Genomic DNA, 26,863 nt, shown 5'->3' with positions numbered 1-26,863 from the left:
GATTCCCATCCCTCTTCTGTCCAGGCAGCTGCTTGGTTAACCTGAACGGATTGGTCATGAAAGACACTTGCTTTCTGTCTCTCTCCTTCCATCACCTTCAGTGCCATTCTGCTCTGCACACGGTTTCCTCAACATAACTTGCAATTGTGCTAATGGAGTGCGCTGCTCCTCCCTAGCTTCTTTGAGGTATTTTTTGAGGGACTTCTGCTCCTGCTGTATTTTATGGATCTTCACTGCCCTTTGGTTCACAGAGTAGACTGTGTCTTCTGCTCTGCACCAAACGTCTTTTGGATCAGGCTGGTGAGGATAGCCTACATAATTATTCTTCTCTTCCCTTTTTGTCAAGCTCATTATTTATGCTGCCAGCCAAATTATTGATCTTCCCCTTTTCCCCCACTAGCTCCCATTGTTATTTTACTGAGAGAGTCGAAGGGTAGTGTATATTACTTTAATGCATATTTTGCAATGCCACAAAATCACTTCCTTCAACTCTTTTGTCAGTTGATGATGGATAATATTCTTAATGCGTTTCTATAAAGTAAGCCAAACACTTCAAAGCTACCAAGTAAGATGGATGAAGCAGCCAGAAGGGAGTTTTATCATATGGTTTCTTATCAGATGGCCTATTTGAAATGTTACAGAGCATCAGTAGGCACAGCAATCCCTTTGGGCTCCTCACGGTTAACACACGTCGAGCCTTAACACGGCCAGCTGCAGTTGAGAGACCCTTTGTTTTGACCTGAATGGTGCATCTCACAAAAGACTATGGATAACTTCCTCCATACGCCATGATGGAGGTGATTATTACCTCTTAAAAGCAAGAATTTCTGGCAGCAAATAAAACGGACTGTACAGATGCACTATAAAGTGGATCTTGTATAATTGCAATGTTGGGAAAATAAAGTTTTTTTTTCCTTATAAAATGATTTAGTTAACAATCTCTATATTGATAAAGGTGCCAAATACTGAAGTAGCAAAGAGTTTAAGACATTTGGATGAAAGTTCATAGTTTACTCCACTCTTCAATGTGTTGCAGTGCCACCTTCTGGATCTTTGTCAGTTCTGCATTTTCTGTGTAATTTGTCCCATATGGATCCTTTTCTTTTACACTTATGTCTTTCAAAGTCTGTGTTTTTACTGAGGGAAAACATGCAACCTTGTACTGAAACGTGACCAGAAATATGATTGAAGCGGTTGGCCTGAATTACCTATCCACATGGACTACTAGCTGACAACTTGAATTACTGTTAAAATCTGTCTGTTTGATTTCTGTTCAAAAGCCTCAGTAGTGGACATTTTGCCTGGGGCTCAGGCTAACAAAGGTTTAGCTGAAAGAATTATTTTTTTGAGGATTGCCAACAGGTGCTTAGAATTAGTGTTTGTTTGTTTGTTTTTTTTAAGCAGTTGCATACATTTATGTGGATGATTTAGATCGAGTTTGCAGTGAAAAAAAATTTATTATTATTACTATTTTAAGTTATGATGACATGGAGATAAAAATTAACCTATTGGTCAGCCTCAATAGGAGCCCCAGTGACGGGTGAATTTAACCAATCACTGTACATTTTCCAAAATATAAGGCTTTTGTTAATATTTGACGGCAAGTGTATATTAATCTTAAAAACAAAAAAATGATCTAGGTTCCATGAAACTCAACTTTTTTTTTTGCTAATTTAGTTTTCATTGTCGGTCAATATAGAGCCTCAGTACTCACCTATGAGACCATATATCTTAATAAATTCGAAATTCAAATAGGACATTTAAACATACAGGTGCAAAACTTTCATGACCCAGTGCCTTTTTCTATTTTTATGAAGTGAGTGTTTGCAAATATACTCTAAGGATTATACTAACTGTAAATCATTAATCTGACTTCTCTTTTACTTCTACAGGATGACATGACTGACTCTTTGCGGGATTACACAAACCTCCCAGAGGCCGCTCCTCTGCTCACCATCCTGGACATGTCGGCCCGGGCCAAGTACGTGCTTGACGCTGAGGAGATTACACCAGCTATTGTGGAGCAGTTTGTCAATGACTTCCTGGCTGAGAAACTCAAACCAGAGCCCATCTAGAATGCAGAAAAATATGGGACTCGTATCATCAAGCTCTGACATGTTGCTATGTCTTTCCCTTGTTTCTCCCCCATTGTCAAACTGTTGGACACATCCTATTTTTTACTGACATTTTACCTTATAGACATTATCTTAAATGGAGTCCTTTTCTCCTGTGGTGCCTTGCATTGGCTATAACCTTCACACTTATAAATATATGTGGAGATTTTGTTTGAGATTTCCCTGAGGATTTTTCTTTTTTCACTTAATAAATGTATCTGAATTGTGGAGAAATCAAGATTCCCAAATGGACCTATGCTCACTTTGTTACCTGTTTGTCACGCATTTCACTAAACCTCAGCTGGATGTAGCTGTGCAGCATCAGGGCCCTATTTTAAACACCTAAGAACACGATGTGCTTACTTTTTACAGACCAATGACTGAAACTTTCAATCCTTTTGTATGTTCAAGTTAGAATGTAAGATCTGCTTTATGTGGTAATGGTGATTCACGTTCACTTATTCTGGTGGTGATAATCTTGAATCATGTTTATGATGGCACAAACACATAGAGGGCATTGAATGTATTTATATTCCTCTAATTCTGTTACTTCTGGTATCTACCTTTTGACCTGACCGTTCATTTATTTCAATGCACTGGTAAGCACAATAGTACTATAAGTAAAGGCAAATCTATGTAAACTAATAAAATGCAGTTGCTCATTTCCTTCTTTCAATGTTTTATTTGACTATAAGAAATTATAGCCAACACATACTTTTCTCTTTACTTTTCTGAAAATGCATATGGAGACTGACAGTAACAGGCAAAACCACAAGCAACCAATCTGCACATGCTTTTGGTCACTGAATATGCAAAATTGATTTAAATTGTATAAATGCATCTTTAGTTATTTTGTGTTTCTCATTATTTATCTTGTTTACCATTTTTTATTTTGAGGTTTTTTGTCCATTATTTAACTACATGTTTCATTTTGTTGACAGCCTGAGACTTTGACTTTGTGGAGTGAAGTTGCTGCATTAGTTGCTTTCTGCCCTCAAATAGGAGGATGCTGGCCGCCATGGCAGAATTTAAACTGTCTACTTCAGGAACTACAGGAATAAAAAGTCTGTGGCCAGACGTTTTTCCCGCGAGTTGCACCGACTCTACACTGAGACCATGAGTTTCTCCTCCAATCACAAGGGCTGTGGGGTTCTGAGCCCAGGGCTCATGGTACAGCTTAGTGGCCACTCTGTGAAGAGGCAGTTCACATTCATCATCTGAATCTGAATCATAGTCCTCATAGTCCACTTGTGTGTGATTAGACTGTGCTCTGACCCAGCCGTAATTTCCTGCTTTCTGAGATGTTTTCAGTTCATCAGGTTTTGGCTCTGTACTTTCCATTTGTCTATTCCCACTGTTGTCTGCTACATGGACAGTCACAGATTTAGGCAAATAGCTTTCAATATCATCCCAGTGCAGATTGGAATAGAGGGGAAGGCGGAAATGGGCACCCATTGCAGCCCGTAATACTTTAGGTTCCCAGGCATCAACGCAACCTGTGTATAAAATAATCAAGCTACTGTCAGTAATCTAAAACAAACATGATCATCATGATGAAGAACATACCTTTAGTGAGGAGGATGCTGTGACAACCTGCTGCAACAGCACATCGTATGATTGTGCCAAGATTCCCAGGGTCACGAATATTATCACATATCAAAGACAAAGGTATTGAATAATCACTGTTGTATTTTAATTTTGAGGAGTCTGGGCGAGAAAATATGGCTGAAATCACAAAATAAACATTGATTTAATTATTAATGAAAAGTTAAGAGAATTCATGAACTTTTATAGATCATGCCTACCTATTACACCTTGTGGAGTCACTAGATCAGACCAGATTTTTATATCTTCAAACTTTACTTTGACCAGGTTGGCCCGTTTCAGCTTGTTCACGGGGAGCTCCAAAAGGCGATCCATTGAACTGAAGAACACCATCTGAGGGATGGCTCCAGCGTTTAGGGCATCACTGATGAGCCGCCTGCCCTCGAGCAGGATCTTACCCTGGTGCTCCCGAAAGGTCCTCGACCGAGCCACACTCACCACCTTTCTACAGATACATGGATAAATTAATTCAGTGTCTCTAAAGCGTAGGCTGTGGAATGGAAAATCAATAACAGTAAACTACATCAGAAATACAGTAAAAGGGAAAAAATAACTACAAAAAATGGCAAACAATAAATGTACACTACAGTATGACAGATGAGATGTCGCATGATGAACTCACGATAGTCTCTTGTCTCCAGGGAAAGCCCTCTCAAAACGGAGTCCTGCGATATCATCTTGTGTGATAGGTCTCCTCTGTGCATCTTTTGTGGCAGTACAAACACTTTCCCTCTCACTGACAAACGCCTTTTCTGCAGTGTTTCTAATGTCCTTGGTTGGTTTCTCCATCTTCTCGGGTTGCTGTTGTTTGGGAGAGTGTTTTGGCTTTATGACTTTCGAAGAGTCATATTCTGTAAATAACACGTTGACCGGTTTCCGTCTCAGTCCGCGTACATATCGTTTACTTTCCACAATAGGTCTACTGCTTCCTTTTCCCAGTAATACAGCTTTACTCTCAAATGAAAATAGACAAAACACGCTCCTCATGTAGGCTGCCATCATTGTATTCTCCCTCGTTGCTCCGTGTAATGTTTATGTCATCATGCCCCACACTGCCACCGTGCGGTCATATTTATAAAGTTTGTAAAAGCAGCCTTTTTGCTTTGTTTACGACTGTACACACGAATGAAGGCCATATCTGTTAGAAAAAAGCTACTTTTGATCTATTCTACACTACTAAACCTGATAAGCATAGTTTGCATTGTTATGGTTGATCGTTGATTGCCAAATCATCGATCGCAGGAAGAATAATCGATCATTCCACAAGGATCAAGGATCGCGACACAGCGGCAGTCATGGCTTTGAGGAGGGCTTTACATTTTGTTTTTAAAGTTGGCGACAGGACCAAAACAGCCACTTTTTATCGAGATGTTCTTGGAATGAAGGTATTGCTCAGTAAAAAAACTAGTCAAAATTTAGGATTGCTCATAATGCTAGCATCACTGAGCTCCCTATGCTGTCATTTAACTTGCTAATGTTTACATTTTATCAAAAATGCATTAAAGGTTCTTCGGCATGAGGAATTTGAAGAAGGCTGCAAAGCTACTTGTAATGGGTACGTATGAAATATCGTACACCAGTGCACCTGGACTTTGCACTATGAGCAAATGGGATATTAATGAGCTGTGAAAACAATGCATTCCTATGTAGTCCTTATGACGGAAAGTGGAGCAAGACTATGGTTGGATTTGGGCCAGAAGATGAACATTTTGTTGCTGAACTCACATACAATTATGGTGTGGGAGAGTACCGGCTGGGCAATGACTTTATGGTACGAAATATACAATTGACTTCATCCAGCTTACTACAGCTGCAGTACTGTTACAAGTGAATACATGTTTGTTACAGGGCCTTACTCTTCAGTCAAGTAAAGCTGTCAGCAATGCCAAACATCTGGGCTGGCCTCTTACCAAGGTGGAAGAGGGCCTTTATCTGACCCACGCTCCAGGAGGTTATCCCTTCTATCTGATAGACCAAGAGCAGCCTCTCACTGGTCAGTTTTGATACCTTCTGAAAGAGCTGGACTAAAAATGTTAAACTGTTAAACTCATTCACTCATTTTACTCTGAAGACCCTGTGCAGAAGGTGTGTCTGGCTGTGTCAGACCTGCAGAAATCCATCCATTATTGGAATACACTCCTGGGAATGAAGGTCTTGGACAGAAATGAGCAGAAGAAAACTGTTTTAATGGGATATGCAGATACACAAGTAAGGAGATTTGTCTCAGAATAATTGAATATGTGTTAATAACATAATATGTTTGTTATTAGTGTAAGCTGGAACTTCATGATGTCTGTGGGTCAGTAGATCATGGAACAGCATTTGGGAGAATTGCATTTTCATGCCCAAGAGATCAGGTATTGAAAAATCCTTTGACCGTGTAGAAACATTTTCATTAAAAACTATATTTATGATTTGTAAACTCATTTAGCTGCCTGACCTGGAATCGCTGATGAAAAAAGAAAATCAAAATATTCTAACACCATTGGTGAGTCTTGATACACCTGGAAAAGCCACTGTGGAGGTGGTTATTTTGGCAGATCCAGTAAGTCATATTATGTATTAGTTATAACATAATAATAACATTAATTTATGCCAATAAATAAATACTTACTTAAATGCCTATATTTTTACTAGGATGGCCATGAGATTTGCTTTGTTGGCGATGAGGCTTTTAGGCAACTTTCTTCGGTGGATCCTCAAGGAAATGAATTACTTAATCAGGTGAGCATGAACTCGATTTTTTTTTTGTTATATGTAAAACAAACTGCACACTAGTTATTCATGCAATTTTTTTCTTGCTTATAGGCGATGGCTGACGATAAAAGTGAAGAGTGGTTTGCCAAACACAACAGGCAGAAGGCAACAGCCTGAGAAAATGCTGCACCACAACCTGTTTATAGTCATTGGATAAGGTTTTGATATGGCATCATGTACTGAAAGCATTAAACCCCACAACAGCAGTCTTGGAAGAGCAGTATTTTTACTTAATTTATGCTCATCTCCTTGAATTGCTTAAATTAGTAAAATTATTATTATTATTTCACATTTATGACAATGTTCCATAGTGATAAATTAAATAATCTTGATTATTCATTTTTAAATTGTGTCATTTTTTGTGTTTATAATAAATAAAATGAACACTTGCTGACATCAGAGCAGTTTGGCTCTGTTCCAGCCTCTTCAGTGATGACTGGAGCTGAGACATGAGATGCCAGCAAAGCACAGCAGAAGGGCGGACCTCAGTGCGCTGTTTACTTCTTCCCAAACTGTTACACAAATCTGCGTCTTCTTAGGGGTCTTCTTATACGAAGGGTGACACTTGTGACATGTCAGGTGGGTTCATTTTGACCGTACATACATTGTTTATTGTGTAGAGTGGGAGTGATCAGTGCTAACAGGGCTAGCTGCTTAGCATTAGCATACACCGTTACCAGCTCAGATTGGCCACTGATTTTTGGGGTGACGCGGTTGCAAATGTTTTAACTATTTCATGTGCGAGACCATGTGAGTTGAACCACTGTCCTTATAGATGGACATTTGTTTGACTGTCAGCATTTGTCTCAGCATTATTCTGTCAATAATTTTGCTTTTCCGTATTGCTAACACTGTAGCCAGCCTTGTTTTCTTCATAGTTGTCTTCAGTAAATGCAGCCTTAGCATTAGTTTTCATCTAAAATCCAATAATTAGCAGCACATATATATCTTGCTAATATAAAGAGACAAATGGTCATTGCTTTAAATAAACTTCTTGGCGTCTGGTTTATTGTAAAGTGGTCTTGTTCTCGACAGCAGCCCTGTGTGCCAGCAGCTGGTAGAAGATAGAGGAGCAGCCACAGCATGTTCACCATATCCGGGACATGATGTCTCTCCTTCTGACAACTCTACCTCTTTTATTTATTTTCGGATCCTTGTTCTTATGGGTTGTATGCAGGTACTGACATGCATTTTCAGAAATTTTACTGCAAGTCCTAAAAAGTCATTTAAACATCCCTTATCTCTTGTTTGCAGGTGGTTTCTATGTAAATTGGCTATAAAATATTTTCGAACTGCCTTTAATGCCGAGTTAAAGATCAACTCTTTTGGCCTGTTCTCTATAAATGGAGTGGTCATCCAGTTTCACCCTCAGCATACTTTGGTAGGCACAAATAAACTCACTTAATACAAACTCATACCCAGACAAAGTTTACGCAGACACTTACATAATGTCATTGCTACATTTTCTAACAAATATTTTTATTGGTTACAGGAAATTGACAGAATATGGATATCAAGTAAACTGTTTAACCAAGGATTGCCGTAAGTATCATGCTACTGAATCTGATATTCTATGATACAGTCATATGTCACCTACAGACAGTGATGGGAAGAATACTTTGAGAGTGTATTTAGTTACAAAATACTGTATTTGTAACATATTCCATTACATGGTCCAATCAGAGTACTGAATACGTAGAACACTTTTACTCTGAGTTGCATTTAAATTATAGTGAAAAAACTTGACAATAGGAAATGTAATTGCTTTATTTTTGTTACATTTGTTTGTTTGTTGGTTGTGCATTAATTTATTCCTAATTAGACAAGGAAAAATTGCACATGCACAGATTGCAAGAGCAGTTTTTTTCTTATTTTTTCACTAATACCACACAAAGCCAACATTTTGTGATCAAGTGCCAACAAGAATTAAGTAACTGAATTCTGAATGCCACCAAATTAAAAAAGTAAGTGTGCCAGAATACAGTTACTTTATTACTTACTCACTGACTTAATTTGTATTCTGACTATACACTACTATGGCTGTAGGCAGTTTTGGGAAGTAACCAAATACATGTTTTTGCAGGAGATACTTGGGATTATGTATTGGAGAAACTCGGATAAGGTTCGACTTGCACTCCCCAGTGAGTCCAGTGTTGAAACAGAGCCATGGCAAGAAATCAGGAAAAATGTCAGTCAACCCCACTTTACTTCGCTTTTTCTCACAAGTATGTTGCCTTATGATCAATTTTCATTTTTGATATTGACGAGTCACTGAATTATTACTACTTTATTCTTTCTTGTTTTGAATTTCAGCTGCTATCATTCCACATCAGCTCAATCAATATTATGGTCCTAAATCTCGCATTGTCAGAGTCACTATGGCATATGACTATTACTGGCATAACATTACTACTTGATCATCAAAGCAAAAAGTATGATGAAAGTATATGCAATGCATTCTTTTATATTGTTTTTTTTTTTTTATATATATATATTGATTTTTTTCTCTAAAATTTGTGTTTTGTCTAAGATTGTCATGGGATTTATCTGTGGGGCAACTAAGCAGTAAAGTCCTGAAAAGCAGCCAGTTGGTAAGAATTTTTTTTATTTTGACATATGCCGAGTATGTGATTGTTTGCGTTTGAGGTTTTTTTTTTTTTTCTTCTGTAGGACATATGTTTGGCTGAGGTTGCTGTGAGCCTCTTGTTGTCAGGTGATGTGAGTCTGCCTGATCTGAAGCCAGGCTGTTTATCTCTGTGTGTGAGGACACTAATAGGAGAGCTGCATGAAGGACTTTTCCTCAGTCAGCTTGTGCTTCCTTCTACCCCCACCAAAACCATATCAGCAAATGATAATTCTAGTAAGTCAATTACTCAAGTGAATTACTGAAAATCAGTGTTATGCTGAATGTTATTGTTTTTATGTTAGTTTGTGAAGATGGTGAGTTTATTCGAACAGAGGATGTGGAACAGTTCTATCAGCTCATTCCTGAGAAAGTCAATGTGGAATTTGATAATACAAATGTAACTCTGTCCATGCACAGCCAGAAAAGGTGAGCCAACCTTTCTAGTTGGGTTTATGCAATTTGCAAAATATTTTGGTCACATTCATTCAGTTACATAAAGATAGGAGTTGAATACTTTTTGTACTGACCCACATGCTATTCTCAGGCACCTGAACTGGACTCTGAAGTCTTTGAAACTTTCCTATGGAAGGGACAATGAACAGCACCCACTCAAAAGCTTTACACCTGAACTGAGTTTTCCCCAAAGTCACCTCCATATCCTACTGGAAGGTTTGTTTAAAGCATAGTTATATATTAAATATCATTGGCTATGCTGATCATTTATCCTTTGGCAGATGGACTTCTTCTTTCCCAAAGTAGACAAAGGATTCTTTGTGTGAATACACTGAGGACGTCACTGCAAGTGAGATAGTATTTTTACTTATCACATTTGGAATTAACGCCAAACATTTAACTGGTTTCTTGTTTAAGGTTTCATCCATGGATATTTCCTGCTCGTTCAATGTCAACACTTGTATCATACACTACCGACATCAGGAGTTTTCCCATTGGCTTAATCTGTTTTCATGGGAAAAACTACTGCACAGAAAAACCGCCCATAGAAAAAGGCAAGTGGCAGTTGACATTCAATTTAAAGTCCCACTGCGTAAAATTTTTGGTGATGGACATGCTACCGGGTTGTCTTTTTGGAGATGGATAAGTTCATACTTAACAATACTTTCCTAGAGGCTATCCTAAATAAATGCTTTCATATTCTATTGACTGAAATGTTACGCATTGGGGCTTTTAATTATATTATTGGACTATTATTTCTGACCTGACAGAACTGTAAACATGAGATAATTTAATGTGTATCTCTTTCTATTTCTGCTCTTACCCGTGTAATATCCTTTTTTTAAACTTTATACTATTTGTGTAGCCCCTTAGTTTATTTCCCCAACCTCCTCCTCCTCTTCAGGCGCTTCCCTCACCTGGACGCTCCTGTAATGCTCACATCTAGTGTTACCAATGTGAATGTATCTGTGCAACTGGGAGATACCACACCTTTTGCTCTAGGATTCCTGTCTGTGAGTGCAGGTATTGACTCTTGCTTTATCTTTATTTCAATGTATTTTTATTTTTCTACGTAAGCTGCTACTTAACAAAATACAGACAATTATCTTAAACTATTTGTGTTATAAAGAGAATTGTCATCTAGAGCTCTATGCATAATGGCAGTCAAGGTTAGATAAGGTGGTTTGCAAATTGTGGGTGTTACTTATTAACTAAACACGCTTAGCTACAGTTTTGACAATATGAAAACACTATTTTAACCTGGGGTAGTTTTTCTATTGCTAATACAGGACATGTGTTATATAAATAAGTAATGACATTTAGAATTTCAAAATGCACTAATGAAACAAAACCCTAAATTTTTTTGTAATCGTTGTTTCAGAATTGAAGCATCTGCCTGACATGAAAACTGACCACGAGTCACCAGAGCCACAGAACGTGCACCAGCGTGCCTCTTTGGTTCTGGACAGTTTTTGGTGGAGAGTGGGCCAAGGCTCCCATATCCAGCAGGCTCCACACCCGCCTGGTAAACATGTGTGGGGAGAAGCCCTTGTACTAGACTCTCTAACTCTAAAGGTAAAGGTATTTTGTGATTTCTGACAACTAAATGACGAATGAAAGAAGTAAATACTTTTGTTCTTTTGTACTTGTTTTTACAGGGGAGTCTGAACCGCCCCCACTTTGAAGTTTATGATCAGTTGCCATGTCTCAATCTGGAATCGAGCCTAAAGGGGCTGCAGGTGGAGCTATCAGAGACCTGTGCTTTGTGTCTCTCTCGTCTTCTGTCGCTGCTTGTTCCTGCTGTAAAAGACCAACAGCTTTCAGAAGTTTCTGCTGCACCTGCCCTTAACGAGTCAGCAGTTCAACCCTCCACTCCATCACATCTCAACTTTCGCTTTAAATTGGACTTCTGTCTGGAGGATGTCAATGTCTTCACACTATCTAATCTGGCTGGTTGGTTATATCACACAATATGATCTGAAAACAATTCTGTTAGATTTTGATGATTGTTTTTGTGGTCTTAGGAGCTGTGTCTATGCGGATGGATACCATAAGTGTTATGAGCTCTGCTGAAAGTTGTAATATCACGCTACAAGGCGCTGCACTGTCAGTCATCAAGATGGTGAAGGAGAACATGGAAGTGTGTTGTTCTGCCGCTGAGACTCCAAATCCAATTTTGAAACTAACTACTGTAGATTTTTGTTATCATATCACCATCCACACATTTCAGGTAACAAAACAGATTATAAAAATAACAATAATGTCCAAATGAAATCTAATCTTTAATAATAATGTGATTTAGGTCCAATGTCAAGAGGAGCTCAGTATAGAATGGGCACCTTCAGATCACATGATTTTATATCAACACATGACTGAGGCACAAGCGTGTTGGCTAATGCTTTGTAGGCTGGACATTCAAAAGGAAAGTCCCGAGAAACCAGCTGGCAGTGGTTCAGGCCAAAACAAAAGTCTCACCGTGCACCTTGAGCTTGGCTGTACTCGCATCACAGGCCACGTGAGTGAAGAAAACTACATTATGCTAAATGCAGAAGCTATTTTACTATCAAAGCATGCTGGTTCCATGCATCTACAGTCCCCATCTCTTATATTTAACTTTGATGGAAACAACATCGTCACTTTTAAATCCCTTGATGTTGAGACACATTCAGATGTAGCAGAAATGCAGTTGCACAGAGACGCCTTTTCCTTCCTGACCACACCTCGCAACCGCATCTGGGTCCTGACCTGTCCCTTGTTGGCTGTGGAATTTCCTTACCAGTATAATTTCTCCAACACATTCGACATGGCCATTAGTGTTCAGAAATGGTTAAAAACACTGCATCTATCCCAAAGTCAAACTACTGATGTTCAGCGTTTGCCTCCTGATTTTGTATTCAAAATCAGTCAGTTTTCATTTGTCTTCCTCGATGATGTCTTTGAAATTAAGCTGCGTGATAACTACGAGCTCATGAAAGATGAGAGTAAAGAAAGTGCCAAGCGTCTGCAGTTACTTGACAAGAAAGTTGCTGATCTCCGTAAGCAACATGGTGAACTTCTCCCTGCTAGAAAAATAGAGGAGCTGTATAGTTCACTGGAGAAAAAACACATTGAGATCTACATCCAGCGTTCTCGACGGCTTTATGCCAACACTCCAATGAGGAAGTCTCTGCTTACCTGGACTGTGTCAGATCTGGAGTTGGTGGTCCTGACTGATGAGTCTCTTCATGGGCCAGAAAGAGTGAGGGAGCAGCTGAGGGACATCGACTGGATAAGCCCATTCCCAAGAGAAGGACTCCCCCTGGTGGTCCAATGGTGTCGAGCTGTCAAATTCAAACTTACAGCATTTTTGGGTATGTTCCAACAACATTTCTGTAATTGTTTTGCTTTATAGTGGTTTGACTGGTTATATTCTTTTACAGTGAGAATACGGGACTACCCTCGATACTTGTTTGAAATCCGAGACTGGCAGCTCTCTGGTCGTCTTGTTGGGACAGAACAAGATGGGTTAGCACGAGGTCATCGCAAAGAGATTGTCCCACTTGGCCCACCATGGGGAGATGTAACTGTACACAGGAATATACCACCTCTCAAGTTCTACTATGACTTTAAATGTAACTAGACTTGCTATAATTTTTATCTATATATATTATATTTATATATATTAAATCCGAAACAAATGTTGAACTTGATTCATGAGATTCATTTTCTGGTAATCTAAAGCTCTGTTTGTGCCTCTTTTTCTTTATACAGCAAACATCTCTCTGTACACCATTGTCTGGGGACCTTGTTGGGACCCTGCCTGGACTCTAATTGGTCAGTCTGTGGACTTGCTCACCAAACCAACCGCTGACCCCTCACCTCTTCTCGCCTGGTGGGACAAAAGTCGGCTCCTTCTCCATGGTCACTGGATAATGGACATTGAGCAAGCAAATCTCCATCAGCTCGCTACAGAAGTAAGCCAATACTCAGAAAACAGCTTTTTGGAACATTGAGTAGCTTAGTAAATTTATTTTGTGTTATAGGACCCTTACAACACTACAGAAAACATGCACTGGGAATGGTCTAAGCTCAACTTTGACTGGAATCCAGGGCAATTTGTGTTTAAGGGCGATTTGGATGTGAATGTTCGGACCGCTTCAAAGTAAAGCTCTTAAAAAGTGACTTAAAAAGTGACTCAAAATCAAAGGATAATATTAATAGTGTCTGTTCTGTTTTGTATTCATAGGTATGATGATATCTGCTTTTTACAATTGCCTAACCTGTGTATGACCCTTGACCTTCAATGGCTTTGCCACGGAAACCCTCACGATCACCATGCAGTGACACTGTGCTGTGCAGACAGCATCGCAGATGTGACTTCTGGACAACCGCACGACTCTTATCGAGCTTTTCGCTCAGAAAACCTCAATCTTTCCATCACCATGGATCTCAATCAGGGCTCAGGTATTTTTCTGGATGGTGGATTTTTCTAGGTTCATTACATTTTTGTAGCTCTGTAATAAAAGTATTAACAAGTATTATTTTTCAGAGCTCGCTCAACCTAAAATCCTACTGTACAGCAGCACATTGCGTTGGATGCAGAACTTTTGGGCCACTTGGACCAGTGTCTCTCGACCAATATGCAGAGGCAAGCTCTTCCAGAGCCTCAAACCTGTTCGCAAGAAGCTGGGTCAGCATTACAAGCAGATGTCCTACACAGCTGCTTTCCCTAAGTTACAGGTCAGTGTTAGACTGCGAGTAGAATAATTTGATGTTAGGTTTATTTTGGAAATGTCAATTTACGGTATCTCCCCAAATATAACACTGGTGTTTCTCTCCTCAGGTGCTGTACTGGGCATCCTTTGCTCAACAAAGAGGAATCCAAGTAGAATGTAGCAAAGGGCATGTCTTCACTCGAGGCGCTCAGAGGCTCATTCCACAGGGTATGCCCTCCATTTCTTTATTTATACACAAATTTGTATATCCAGGTTTAGTATAAGTTGAACTGTGTCTCCAACAGCTGGGACTGTGATGAGGAGGCTGATTTCTGAGTGGAACGTGACTCAAATGGTGAGTGAGCTGTCCCAGGTGACTGTGCACCTGATGGCCTCCACATGGGACGAGACTGCAGACCACCAGCTCAACGCCCAGGTCAAGAAAACCCACCTCCTCAGTTTGTCCTCTCTGAGCTACCAACGGCAAAGCAACCGCATGGAGGAGGTAATATGAACACAACCACAGTATAAACCTGTTTAAATCTTTTTAGTAACACTAATTTCTGCACAGGAGGTGAACACAAAAGATGAGACTAATGCTTCCTACACTCATAAACTGCGTCTTGTGGATCTGCGTGCATCTTGGACCACCACGAACAGGAACATTGCCTTTGCTCTGTATGACGGCTACAAAAAGGCCTCTGTTTTGAAGCGGAACCTCTCCACTGAAGCTTTGAAGGGTCTCAAGATCGACACTCAAGTTCAGGCAAAGAAGCTCAAACGCTCTCCCTCCAACTACTCTCCTTCAACTGCCCCCACCACCCCCACCACCAGCAGCACCCTCAGTCGAGCAGAAAAACATGAAGGTGAGCTACTTTTTGTTACAGATGGTTAATAAACCATATTAATGATGTAAACCCAGTAACATTACATTTCTCACCATTCCTCTTGCCTATTCTTTCTCTTGATAGGAACATCAATGCTGCAAAAGCTCATTGAAGAAACGGATAAGTTTGTGGTGTTTTCAGAAGAAGACTCGGGTGTGAGCGATCAGCTATGTGGGATTGCAGCCTGTCAAACTGATGATGTTTACAATCGTAATTGGTTCATTGAGTTGGTTAACTGTCAGGTAACAGTAATGGACCAATATTACCTTTACCTTGCTGTTTTTTTCTCTACTTGACTTAATTACTTACATTTCTTACCAAAACACACATTTATTTAAAGGAAAAATCAAATCTCACAATCTCACATTATGTGTTGCTTAAGTTACAGCCTATTAGTTTTTGTTTGTTCTTTTACTGTTGGAGTTCCCACATTTTGGCCTATTTGTACAGATGATGTTGCGTGGGACAGAGACCGCCGGCTGTGTGCTTGTGTCTGCAGCCAAAGCTCAGCTCCTTCAGTGTGAACACCATCCCTCCTGGTACAATGACACTCTGAAGCAGAAGACCACGTGGACATGCTTGCTCGACGGCATGCAGTACTTTGCCACTATGGAGCTCAATCCATCTGAAGATGAGGACAGGCAGCTGTGGCTAGAGGTATGTACAAGTCTTTACCTTTGAGGATTGACCAGTTTTTATGTACTTAATATATATATTTTTTTGTTATATCCAGGTTAAAAATATTGAAGAGCATAGGCAGAGAAATCTAGACTCTGTGCTGGAACTGATGGAGAGTGGCCAGGCAGTGGGAGGAATGGTTAGCACTACAACAGGTATGGTGACATTAAAATTGGATTGGAAAATAACAAAAGATGTTCTCTGCAAGTACATCCCATACTTGTTAGGTTTTAATAATCTTGTAGTTTATACCTCTTCAGACATATTCAGAAATGCATGTTATTCTTTAGGCAGTTAATCTTTGGTATGTTCTTGGGGACATTAAAATATGCACAGTGAAGTGAGTCAATGTAAAAATATTTATATAATCGCAATACTCAGGAAAAGAGCAATTTTGTTTCAGTGCTACACTTGATTTTATTTTATTAGTTATTTATGACCATGTTGACAAGTTTGTTCCATATATCTTTGTTGCTTATACAGATTGGAATCAGCCTGCTCAGGTTAACGAAACTCAACAGGTTCAGCGAATCATATCCCGTTGTAGCTGCAGGATGCACTACATCAGCTATAGTCATGACATAAACCCTGAACTGGCAACACAAATTAAGCCTCCAGAGCTTAGAAACACCCATGAGAAAGAAGACCTGCTGAAGAAACAAGCTGGTGTGTACCACGGCTTTAATGTACATGTTATTGTTGAACTGGTTGTCCTTGACAGCCAATTTTGTATTCAGACAAATATGCTTTTTTAATGGTGTTGTGTTGTTTTGTATTACAGGTGCGGTGGACACATTCACCCTTATTCACCATGACCTTGAGATATCAACAAACCCTGTTCAATATGCCATGATTCTGGATATTGTAAACAACTTGTTGCTACACGTGGAGCCCAGAAGGAAGGTTGGCTAACTGACCCAGACCATTGTCATGAATTATTCTGTTTTCAAATCTTAAATATTAATGTGCTTTTCTCATTTTGTCCACTGTCTAGGAGCACAGTGAGAAAAAGCAGCGTGTGCGGTTCCAGTTGGAGATTTCAAGTAACCCTGAGGAACAGCGCAGCAGCATCTTGCACCTTCAAGAGGCAGTCAGACAGCACCTGGCTCAGATCAGGCGGCTAGAGAAACAGATCTATTCAAATATTAGGGTCTGCTACTATTTTTGATACACTAACTGCTTAATCAAAAGGGGAATTTTAATAAATTAAATAAAAACAACAATTTTATAAACAGGCTCAGCCAGAAGACATTAGCAGTGATGAAGTGAATGAAATTAACATAGGACTCCAGAATCAGCTGAACCAGGAAAAGAATGACATGCAGATGAAAAGTGAAGAACTCAACATTCTAATCAGGTCTTTAATTGTGTTATTAATTTATCACTTTGGTTGCCCACAATAAACAATGAATCCTTTCCCTTAAACTTTAGGTGTTTCAAGGACTTCCAGCTGCAGAGGGCCAACAAGCTGGAGCTGAGGAAGCCCCCTGAAGATGTGAGTGTGGTGAGGAGGACAGAGATCTACTTTGCTCAGGCGCGTTGGTGTCTGACCGAAGAGGATGGACAGCTCGGTATCGCAGAGTTAGAGCTGCAGAGGTTCATGTACAGCAAGGTCAGCATCAGCATCCATATGACATTAGATTTATATTGGTACAACTGCCAGTTTACAAAGTCTAGTGTTTGCTACAAGAAACACTACTGTTGTTTTGTAATAACTATTTGCTAAATATGTATTTTCATACTTGTAAAGAAGATGGTCACAAATGCCTTTCGTTTTATAGCTGAACAAATCTGATGACACAGCAGAGCATCTTTTGGAGCTTGGTTGGTTCACAATGAACAATCTTCTTCCCAATGCTGCATACAAGGTATTAAAATTATAATAATAATTTATTTATTAAATTTTAAAATATAATATAAAAATGTAATATAAATATGATATAATAATTTGCAGCACATAGTGCTTAAATACTGCATAATGCATTTTCTTTCTTACCTGGTTTCCCCCTGTGCAGCGATTGAGGGTATGTATGTGCATAAAAGTAACATGATGTGCAGCTCATCTTGTTTGTGTTGCATGTAATTGAAAGGTCTGATTAAGTAAAGGGCATCTTGTTTCATACGACATTGTCTACATTATGACATAGTCCATGCTTTTGATCCCTACATGTGTATAATAATAAAGGTTTTGGAAAACAAAATTTGCCTGTACACTATAGGTTGTACTGCGGCCACAAAGTACCTGCCAATCAGGACGGCAGTTTGCCTTGCGCATCTTTAGTAAAGTGCGCCCCCCTGTGGGAGGAATCTCAGTGAAGGAGCATTTTGAAGTGAGTATTAATGCAGAATTTTATTTATTTTTTAATATTTTACAGATTTTCAGTTCTATATAAATATATATATATATATATTTCCTTTTTATCAGGTGAATGTGGTTCCCCTAACAATTCAGCTCATGTACCAGTTCTTCAAAAGGATGATGGGATTTTTCTTCCCGGGTCGAAATGTTGAGGAGGAGGAAGTTGCCGATGAAGAAGACAAGTTTAGATTGGTCACTACTGGTATGTACTTTTTATGCCTTTTCAATTATTGGGATAAGGATTTGTTAGTGCTTCTAAACTCTTCATTATCCAATCAATGACACTTCTTGGTTTCCTTTGTGGGATGTGCCTATGATATTGAATAGCCGGTTAGTTCATGGCTCCAGCTATTAAAAGACTGTGTGTGTGTGTGTGTGTGCCCAGTGGGAGTATAAAGTTCAGGGTGAAGTGTCACTGAGAGGCCACAGTGCTGAGTGGTGCTCTGTGTTACAGGGATTCCTGTCAAGCCTCGGCAGTCGTCGGAGGACACCATTGGCCCCATTGGTCCCAGCAAAAGCATGACGCAGGGATTGAACAGAACTGCAGGGGTCAGACGATCATTCAGAAAGCCTCCAGAGGTAACAAGCCCTGTGTTTTTATTGTCTATAACATTTGTACAACAAGAATTTTAATCACTGTGTAATCTCCACACCAGCACCCAGTTGACGATATTGATAAAATGAAGGAAAGAGCTGCTATGAACAACTCTTTCATTTACATTAAGATTCCTCAAGTGCCCCTATGCGTCAGTTACAAGGTATGTCAGTCAAGTTATATCACACTTCCCATAAAACATTTTCTGGTTTATTAATTTACTAAAATGTTTTCACAGGGAGAGAAGAGTAGTGTAGACTGGAAGGATCTAAACTTGGTGTTGCCTTGTTTGGAATATCACAATAACACTTGGACATGGCTGGACTTTGCCATGGCAGTGAAGAGAGACAGTCGTAAAGCGCTTGTAGCACAGGTACTGTCATTTGACACTGCAAACATGGTAACTATATAATCCATCCCTTTAATATTATGGCGTCAATGTGCACAGATGATAAAGGAAAAGCTGAGGCTAAAGCCGGCTGCAGGCTCTGATGTGCGAGGAAAGGCATCGGAGGTGAAGAGTGACAACAGTCTGCAGCAGCAGGAGGAGGACGAGAAGGCTCGGCTCCTTATCGGCCTCAGTACCGCTGACAAGAGCTCCAGCAAAAAGAGCATCTTTAGCCGACGCAAGTGAACTCGCATATTTATACATTATACACATACTGATTACACTAACGCTGAGCGTGTGGGGAATCACAGTGACTGTCACTCAAAGAGGGTAAGGGGAGACGGGTCTAATTATTTCAAATGCATCTTTGTGTTCATCTAAGCATTGATCTCAGTCATAGCCTGCTGAATAGATTTCCATAGGGTATAGTGTTATTTCATTTTTCAATACTTGAATTGATTTGCCATATCTTATCTTGCAATTATTTGAATAAGCCAGTATTTTATGTGCCATTTCGACCAAATGCATTTTTCTTTTTCACACACTTTTCACACACTTTTCACACACAAAACTCTAAATTTAAACCACTTTTCACATTGAAGACTGGAGTGGGGAAAAATTATGTAGCTTAGTATTTCCTCAGTCTATATCAAATGCAAAATTGAAAGCACCTTTTCCTGCTGGTTCAGGAACAACACTGCAACTTGAAAACAAATAATGCCAATTATATATTTGTATGTTTTATCATATCTCACATTACTATAGATATGGATGCTTGACATTGGCCAAAAAAGCACAAAAGTATTTTTAACATTTCACTTGGTTTGCTCTGCAAGCACCTGTGCCTCATTTTCATGCAGTATAAACTTAGAACAACAGACACCATTTAAATATGTTATACAGTGTAACTGTGTGCTGATGGTTAAACATGTTTCTAGACCGAGGGTGTTTGTAATTTTAATACTTGAGCACTTTTAATGCATAGTACTTTGATATTTTTGTACAAAATATGTTTCTGTCTTAAATCTAATTTCTGCTAAAGCTACTTATCATTTACTTGCCGATAAAAGAATAAAAAATGTCTACGATAAGGAACTTGTCATGATCTCTGTGGCCTTGTTTATCTGTCAATAAAATTATTTTCTGTTTATTGCGTCAAATACTTGCGTATGATGTGTGTTTGGTGAATCACAATAAAGTTCAACAGCAGAGGCCTGATTGATTAATGTGAAAGGATGAACTGGAGCGTGAACTTGATCGAGTCTTTCTGCTTCTGTCCGCGGAGCGTGACGCACAGCGGCGCGAGCGGCGTAAACACAAAAGCCACATGTGCATCTGCGCCTTTGAATATTAACATCCGAGCAGACCCATAAGTTTTAGCCTACTACTGTGACCTTTATTTTGTTATTTTAAGATGTGATGGGCAACGACGAGAGCAGAAGACGAAACGTGAGTACAGTTCACTCCGTACCCAATGTGCAAATGTTTATAGGCGACTTTATGCTGCTGCTGCGTTTGGACTGAGGAGTTCAACTAAATTAACTTAACATTTTGGATGCTATATCAAGCTTTATTCGTAATCTTTGCACTTTTGTTCTCTGGCTTTGCAATGCCTTCAGCTAAAGTGGAGTAAAAATAGAATCATTGATTTGTTAAGTGCCCGTGTGTCCTTCCTGCGCATCACGGCGCACGTTATTTATAATGTGCCGACAGAAATAGTTTTAACTTAAATCTTCTCAAATTTAGCCTATTTTTGACGAGTTTAGTGCACGTATGAACATTATAAATTGAAACCAATGAAATTATGCTACAGCTGTGTGTAATAATGCAGTGTGGGGTGTGTGTGTGTGTGTGTGTGTGGGTGGGTGTGTTTGTTTGTTTGTTTGCTTGTTTGCGTGTCTGTGTGTGTCGGTGTGTGTCGGTGTGTGTATGTGCGTGTTTCTCTGTGTCTCTACAGCCCGATGGCGCTGCGCATCACCGCAGGTTCAGCCATGGACTCATCTCAAACTTCGGAGCGTCAGTGGTGCACAGACTCAGCCGGCGCGGGCCATTCTCCCAGACAGTCCAGCTGCCCGTCACAAATACGTCCTCCTCCACACACGAAGACAACAACCCGCAATCCTCCGTTTCTCCTTTTCTACCGGAGTTTCCACTTCGAAAATTCCCCGGAAAAAATCAATTCCAGGTAGTGCACAGGCCTCAAAATAACAAATACAACAATGCAATTTTAAAGAAAGAAAGAGGAAAGAAAAAAAAACTTTTTATTGCGTCTTTGTACCTGCAGGTCCTTGGATTTATTGCCAAAGGATCATTTGGGCCTATATTAAAAATAAAAGATGTTTCAATAGACAAGATCTTTGCCATTAAGGTCTGTCTTGTAAAAAACTTTTGATTTATTAAAGCCTGCTTTTAAGTTCATATGGTATGAGTTGGCTATTATTATTCTTTCTATTGGTTACTAGGTTTCACCAAAGACTGCAATATTAAACCATGGAGCATTGGATCAGTCAAAAGATGAGGTAATCATTCAGGTATGTATGGTGACTTAACTGTAAATAACTAATAAGGACCATAAACAATATATGGAGTATATATACGGTCTATGATCAAAAAGACAGGTTTTAACTTAAGTTTGGATTTTACTGCAATAAATGGGATGTGATAATTATTCAGCCAACGACACAAGGTTACCCTTACAGTCACTATCACAAAAGGTCAAACTTACAAATCATCTTTTATCATCAGCACTCTGTTTTTCACTGAATGCATTTCAGCGGCAGCTCAAACACCCATTCATCCACAACCTTCAGGACTGCTGGCAGACACAGCACCATCTCTTCATTAGTGAGTTCATTCATGCAAACAGTAGACAACTATGTCCATTATCCTCATGACTTTTCTGACCAAAAGTCTGGAAGTGGTGTATCAAATTTGATTATTACTGCTTGGTAGTTGCATGTGTTTGCATTCATTTGTTTGGCATGTAGTACATTAATACAGAATTAATTTCATGCTTCATTGTGCTGGTTTGTTTTTAAATTGTATGTGTATGTTATATATGTTAGTGTGTGATTACTGTGGTATGGGAGACCTGTACACCTGCTGGTTACTACAAGACAGGTTTGAAGAGGAAGACATCCGGCTCTTTGCTGCAGAGATGGCCAGTGCACTGGGTAAGTTGTTTTTTATCAGTCATTCTGTCAATTCACAGACAAAAATAACTTTTTGTCTTGATAGGATTCTTAAATGACTTGGGCATCATGCACAGAGACATAAAGGTTTGATTTTTACTGTGACATTTCTCTGAATTGGCTTGGTCATCTTAATGACTGTATTATATTACATTTCAGATGGACAACATCCTCTTGAGTGACCGTGGTTCGTATTAATTCAAACTACTGTTTTTATTGTTTTTCCCTTCAGTTGCCAACATTAATAATAATTTCTGTGGTTTTTGATGTAGGTCATCTTCGCCTGTCTGATTTTGGACTGTCACGTCGTTTGAAGCGTGGAGGAAGAACATTTACTATATGTGGAACTATCCAGTATATGGGTATGAAGGCTTATCGTGTTATCTCTAGTGCAGCTGACAATGTTACGGTGACTCTGCCTACTTTACACTTGTATCCTTCACAGCCCCAGAAGTTCTAGGAGGAGGTCCGTACAACCACGCTGCCGACTGGTGGTCACTGGGTGTTATGCTCTATTGCCTGGCAACAGGTGAGGTAAGGATACTTGTCTGGTACTTGTAGATTCTGTTGACATCGAAATGACATAAATGAGTCTTGATTTAGATTATGTTGTTAGTTTCCAGTACCTCCAGAGTCAGGCCACATCGCCATGTTGAACAAGGTCAGACAGTGCCCTTATGTCATCCCCAGTACATGCAGTACTGCACTTACTATACTACTCACTGAGGTGTGTACCAATGGCACTGCTCCCATTTTACACATTTAATAGTTGTGAGTATAATAATCTTTCTGTGTGTTACAGCTTCTGTCCAAAAACCCTGTCAACCGCCTGCGTAATCTGGACTGTTTCCAAATGCAGGCTTTCTTTAGGGGGACTTCGTTTGACTCTGAAATTCTGCAGAAGACTCCAAATGAGGTCATCCTTAAACTCAGGACTCACCCAGACTGGTCAGCCAAAGCAATGCGTGGCATTACAGTGGACTATTTGAAAAACTTTGACCATAACAAAGTCCACTCGCCCACATATCTTTCTCAAGGATCCCCATCTTTAGCCAACAAGGATATGGCCCTTTAGATATTAACTCTGGGTACACATAAAAGTATGTCAAAAATAGCAGAGCCATATACTAGATTAAAATATGTATTGTTTGGTCTCTGTGACCAGTTTGAATATTTTGTAAAAAGTTCAGAACTTTGTAAAAGCATCTTATAAATAATTGGTTGAGTCTTTACTGACGCTGCAATACTGTACTATTAAACTTTATTCTTGAAATATTTATAATACAACATAAAATGTCAAGCTATACATTTTCTGCTGCACTGTCTTGATATGACCCATTTAGAGGCTCACTCCTATTGAGGACAGCCTTAATAGGACAGAAAATTGAGGACTAGTGTTATTAAATATTTTAATTGGGTAACATAGGAATTGCCAAGGTCCCAGCAGAGGCAGTCACGTATAATTGCTGTACTCCTTAAGTAGCCTATATTTAAATGGTGTCCCCCTCCCGCCTCTGCAAAGTGACATTACCTCCCTCTCAGGCCCTTGTCTTTGATAGGTCCATGTCTGTGTTGTGGCTTGTGGCAGACAGTCCATTGACCCACATCTCATTCACAGACACACTGACCCACAATTCAAGAAAGAAGTCTTCTCAATTCTTTTAATAGCTTTTACTATAGACTGGCCTAGCAACCCCACAATATGCACATTACAACATTGCTGCAGGGACTTTGTTGGAACTAGTCTTGATGGAAACCAGAAGTTTACATATACTATATAAAAAACACATATGCATTTTTTTCCTCAATGACTGATGAAATCAGATTAAACTTTTCCTGTTTAAGGTCAATTAGAATTATCAACATAATTTCTATTTGCTAAATGACAGAATAATGAGAAGGATTTTTTAGACAATTTTTCATTACTTTCTTCAAAGTCAGAAGTTTACATACAGTAAGATTGCTATGCTTTTAAACTATTTGGTAAAAAACAGATGATGATGATGATGTTATGTCTTCTGATAGATTTACTGACAACATTTGAGTTAATTAGAGAAACACTTGTAAAAAAAAAAAAAAAAAAGTCAAAAGAAAAGAAAGAAAGTTAAAAAAAAATAAAAATCATCTAAGATATCAGGGAGAGAATTGTGAACTTGCACAAGTCTGGTTCATCCTCGGGTACAATTTCCAGATGCCTGAAGGTGAAACATTCAACGGTTCAAACAATTTTACGCAAATATAGACACCACGGTAATGTCCAACCATCATTAGTTTTCTTCTTCCCACTCCTTTTTGAGCTTAAATAAGAAAAAAGTTGCATTAGGTGTACTGGATACATGTGTTCATGAATCTGTTTGAAATAAATAAATAAATTAATTAATTAATTAATGAAAAAAATTATAAATACTACTGTGTCCTAGAGATGAACGTGCTTAGGTCCGAAATGTGCTTATCAACCGAAGAACAAAAGCAAAAGACCTTGTGAAGCTGCTGGCTGAAGCTCGTAATAGTGTGTCACTATCTACAGTGAAATGAGTATTGCACCGACATGAGCTGAAAGGCCACTCTGCCAAGAAGAAGCCATTACTCCAAAAGAAACATAAAAAGACAGATTACAGTTTGCAAATGCACACAAGGACAAAGACATTAATTTTTGGAGACATGTCCCGTGGTCTGGCGAAACAAAAATTTTACTGTTTGGCCATAATGAGCATTGTAACGTTTGGAGGAAAAAGGGGCAAGCCTGAGAACATCATCCCAACTGTGAAATACAGGGTGGCAGCATCATGTCTTGGGGTTGTTTTGCTGCAGAAGGGACTGGCACACTTCACAAAATAGATGGCGTCATGAGGACAGAACATTATGTGGAAATACTAAAGGAACATCTCAAAACATCAGCCAGGAAGTTGAAGCCTGGCCGTAAATGGACAATGACCCAAAGCATGCTGCCAAACTGGTTACAAAGTGGCTTAAAGATAACAAAGACAATGTTTTGGAGTGGCCATCACAAAGCCCTGATCTCAGTCCTATTGAAAATTTATGAGCAGACCTGTAAAGGCATGTGCGAGCAAGGCGGTCTACAAACTTGGCTCAGTTACACCTTTTCTGTCAGGATGAATGGGCCAAAATTCCTGCCAACAGTTGTGAGAAGCTTGTGGAAGGAAATCCAAAACGTTTGACCCAAGTCATACAGTTTAAAGGCAATAGCTCCAAATACTCATGAAATGTATGTAAACTTCTGACTTTGAAGAAAGTAATGAAAAACTGTCTAAAAAAATCTGTCTTTCATTATTCTGGCATTTAGCAAATAGATATAATTTTGGCAATTTTAATTGACCTAAAACAGGAAAAGTTGATTATGATTTCATGTCAGTGAGAAAAAACAGAGTATGTGTCTTTTTATATAATGTACCGGTATGTAAACTTCTGGTTTCAACTGTAGATATCATGGAAATATTTTGATACAATGATAATGATAATAAAAAAGATGTTTTTAATTCAAAAAAGCACATTTTCAACATAAAACTTTATTTAATGTTACCACATGGCCGTAGGCTGTAGATCAAGAGCCTTCTAAAACTTTTCTTTAGGTCTGGTTCTATCCTATTTATGTGATTTTTTTCCAGTAGTAATACTTGTCTAGTCAATAAAACTAGGCCACTGATTTTTTGAAGCCTTCCTTTGGAAAAATGTCATGCATCTTAACTAGAATCCAGGCACAGTACGTTAGATACCTCGTTAGAATATTATGAAAATCTAGAACATTACATAATCATATGCTACATAAAAATGATCTGTTTTATTTTAATTTGACAACTGACTTTTTGCAGAATATTTTATTAAAAAGAACTTATCTAATTGCTTCTGCTTCACAGATTAAAGTTCACAAGCTACCAAGTGCATGATAAATTGCTCTGAGATGCAAAGACCCCAGAGAATTCAAGGGTGAGGATCAAATTATCGAGAGACTAAACTTTTCCTCAAGGCATGCTTTTCCTAATTAAAATAGAAATAGCTCATGGTAAGGTGCAGTATAATGGGGATGAGGAGCTAAACTAGGTTGCTTATATACAAATTCATTATTAGTCCTGGATGCCATGGATCAATTTAAAATATGATTTACAAAACAACTTTCAAAAATAATATTAATAATATAATAATGGCCAAAACTTTGTTCGTGGGTTTTTATTCATAGGCCTAAATATGATACAAACTGAAGTTAATACAAAATTTTAAAGAAGAAGAAGAACATCATCTAGGAATTTGAATAGGCTATATTATCAAAAATATTAAACAGTGATTCATCAATATACACATTTTAGATATAAAATGTATTTTTATTTGGGACAAAAGTGGGCGTAAAAGTCCCGCCTAGAGGTGTGGGCGTACAGTGGGTGGTATACTTCAGCTCAATACAAACTCAAGTCATCAGAGAACTGCTGCCAGTGCTGTCATAGATCTTCATTTATAAGTGATTTTATTTTTTCAGGTAAGATCTTTTAGCTCTTGTATTTTT

The 26,863-nt window shown here is 38.8% G+C and overlaps 5 protein-coding genes across 7 annotated transcripts in view; 4 read left to right on the top strand and 1 right to left on the bottom strand.

The window, feature by feature from the left end:
- The window catches only part of nxn (nucleoredoxin), a 38,744-nt gene extending 35,965 nt beyond the window's left edge, over positions 1-2,779 (top strand). Inside the window, exon 8 of the mRNA XM_033976865.2 lies at positions 1,893-2,779. Coding sequence (XP_033832756.1) covers positions 1,893-2,075 — 183 coding nt within the window. The 3' untranslated portion in view covers positions 2,076-2,779. The remainder of the gene's footprint in view (positions 1-1,892) is intronic.
- Positions 2,780-2,784: 5 nt separating this feature from the next.
- On the bottom strand, positions 2,785-4,768 carry mrm3a (mitochondrial rRNA methyltransferase 3a). Its single transcript, XM_033976864.2, has 4 exons — positions 4,342-4,768; positions 3,920-4,164; positions 3,681-3,839; positions 2,785-3,610 (listed from the first exon to the last, which is right to left on the bottom strand). Exons 1-4 carry the CDS (start codon positions 4,719-4,721, stop codon positions 3,024-3,026), a joined length of 1,371 nt encoding a protein of 456 aa, XP_033832755.1. The 5' UTR covers positions 4,722-4,768; the 3' UTR covers positions 2,785-3,023.
- Positions 4,769-4,966: 198 nt separating this feature from the next.
- Positions 4,967-6,694, top strand: glod4 (glyoxalase domain containing 4). The gene is made up of 9 exons (XM_033976894.2): positions 4,967-5,104; positions 5,225-5,274; positions 5,370-5,490; positions 5,568-5,712; positions 5,791-5,927; positions 5,990-6,076; positions 6,151-6,264; positions 6,357-6,443; positions 6,528-6,694. The coding sequence occupies exons 1-9, from the start codon at positions 5,015-5,017 to the stop codon at positions 6,591-6,593; spliced, it is 897 nt and encodes a 298-aa protein (XP_033832785.1). The 5' UTR covers positions 4,967-5,014; the 3' UTR covers positions 6,594-6,694.
- Positions 6,695-6,898: 204 nt separating this feature from the next.
- LOC117380798 (bridge-like lipid transfer protein family member 2) lies at positions 6,899-20,309 on the top strand. 2 transcript variants are annotated; one of them, XM_055225808.1, is made up of 40 exons: positions 6,899-7,055; positions 7,515-7,653; positions 7,731-7,857; positions 7,969-8,018; positions 8,560-8,701; positions 8,790-8,908; positions 9,007-9,067; positions 9,147-9,336; positions 9,405-9,528; positions 9,647-9,771; positions 9,837-9,904; positions 9,973-10,109; positions 10,421-10,578; positions 10,937-11,130; positions 11,214-11,508; positions 11,580-11,785; positions 11,858-12,905; positions 12,975-13,166; positions 13,306-13,508; positions 13,578-13,696; positions 13,781-13,998; positions 14,084-14,274; positions 14,378-14,477; positions 14,555-14,754; positions 14,821-15,115; positions 15,221-15,378; positions 15,587-15,793; positions 15,870-15,969; positions 16,298-16,480; positions 16,596-16,717; positions 16,809-16,964; positions 17,050-17,171; positions 17,246-17,426; positions 17,596-17,682; positions 18,034-18,144; positions 18,240-18,375; positions 18,628-18,752; positions 18,830-18,931; positions 19,007-19,141; positions 19,217-20,300. In XM_055225808.1, exons 2-40 carry the CDS (start codon positions 7,580-7,582, stop codon positions 19,400-19,402), a joined length of 6,747 nt encoding a protein of 2,248 aa, XP_055081783.1. In that variant the 5' UTR covers positions 6,899-7,055; positions 7,515-7,579; the 3' UTR covers positions 19,403-20,300. The 2 variants fall into 2 exon arrangements, with proteins under 2 accessions (XP_055081783.1, XP_055081782.1); XM_055225807.1 differs by having other exon boundaries at positions 6,941-7,055; positions 7,512-7,653; positions 19,217-20,309.
- Positions 20,310-20,545: 236 nt separating this feature from the next.
- rskra (ribosomal protein S6 kinase related a) lies at positions 20,546-23,459 on the top strand. 2 transcript variants are annotated; one of them, XM_033977394.2, is made up of 12 exons: positions 20,546-20,605; positions 21,114-21,341; positions 21,441-21,524; positions 21,619-21,687; positions 21,931-22,000; positions 22,222-22,329; positions 22,394-22,434; positions 22,507-22,534; positions 22,620-22,709; positions 22,793-22,881; positions 22,964-23,074; positions 23,150-23,459. In XM_033977394.2, exons 1-12 carry the CDS (start codon positions 20,576-20,578, stop codon positions 23,420-23,422), a joined length of 1,221 nt encoding a protein of 406 aa, XP_033833285.2. In that variant the 5' UTR covers positions 20,546-20,575; the 3' UTR covers positions 23,423-23,459. The 2 variants fall into 2 exon arrangements, with proteins under 2 accessions (XP_033833285.2, XP_055081784.1); XM_055225809.1 differs by having other exon boundaries at positions 22,793-22,876; positions 23,150-23,260.
- Positions 23,460-26,863: the final 3,404 nt, after the last annotated feature.

Source organism: Periophthalmus magnuspinnatus, chromosome 13 (genome assembly GCF_009829125.3).
Source record: "Periophthalmus magnuspinnatus isolate fPerMag1 chromosome 13, fPerMag1.2.pri, whole genome shotgun sequence".
Classification (NCBI taxonomy): Eukaryota; Metazoa; Chordata; class Actinopteri; order Gobiiformes; family Gobiidae; genus Periophthalmus; species Periophthalmus magnuspinnatus.
The sequence above is the reverse complement of the archived record's forward strand: the minus strand, read 5'-3'. Positions and strand labels throughout refer to the sequence as shown.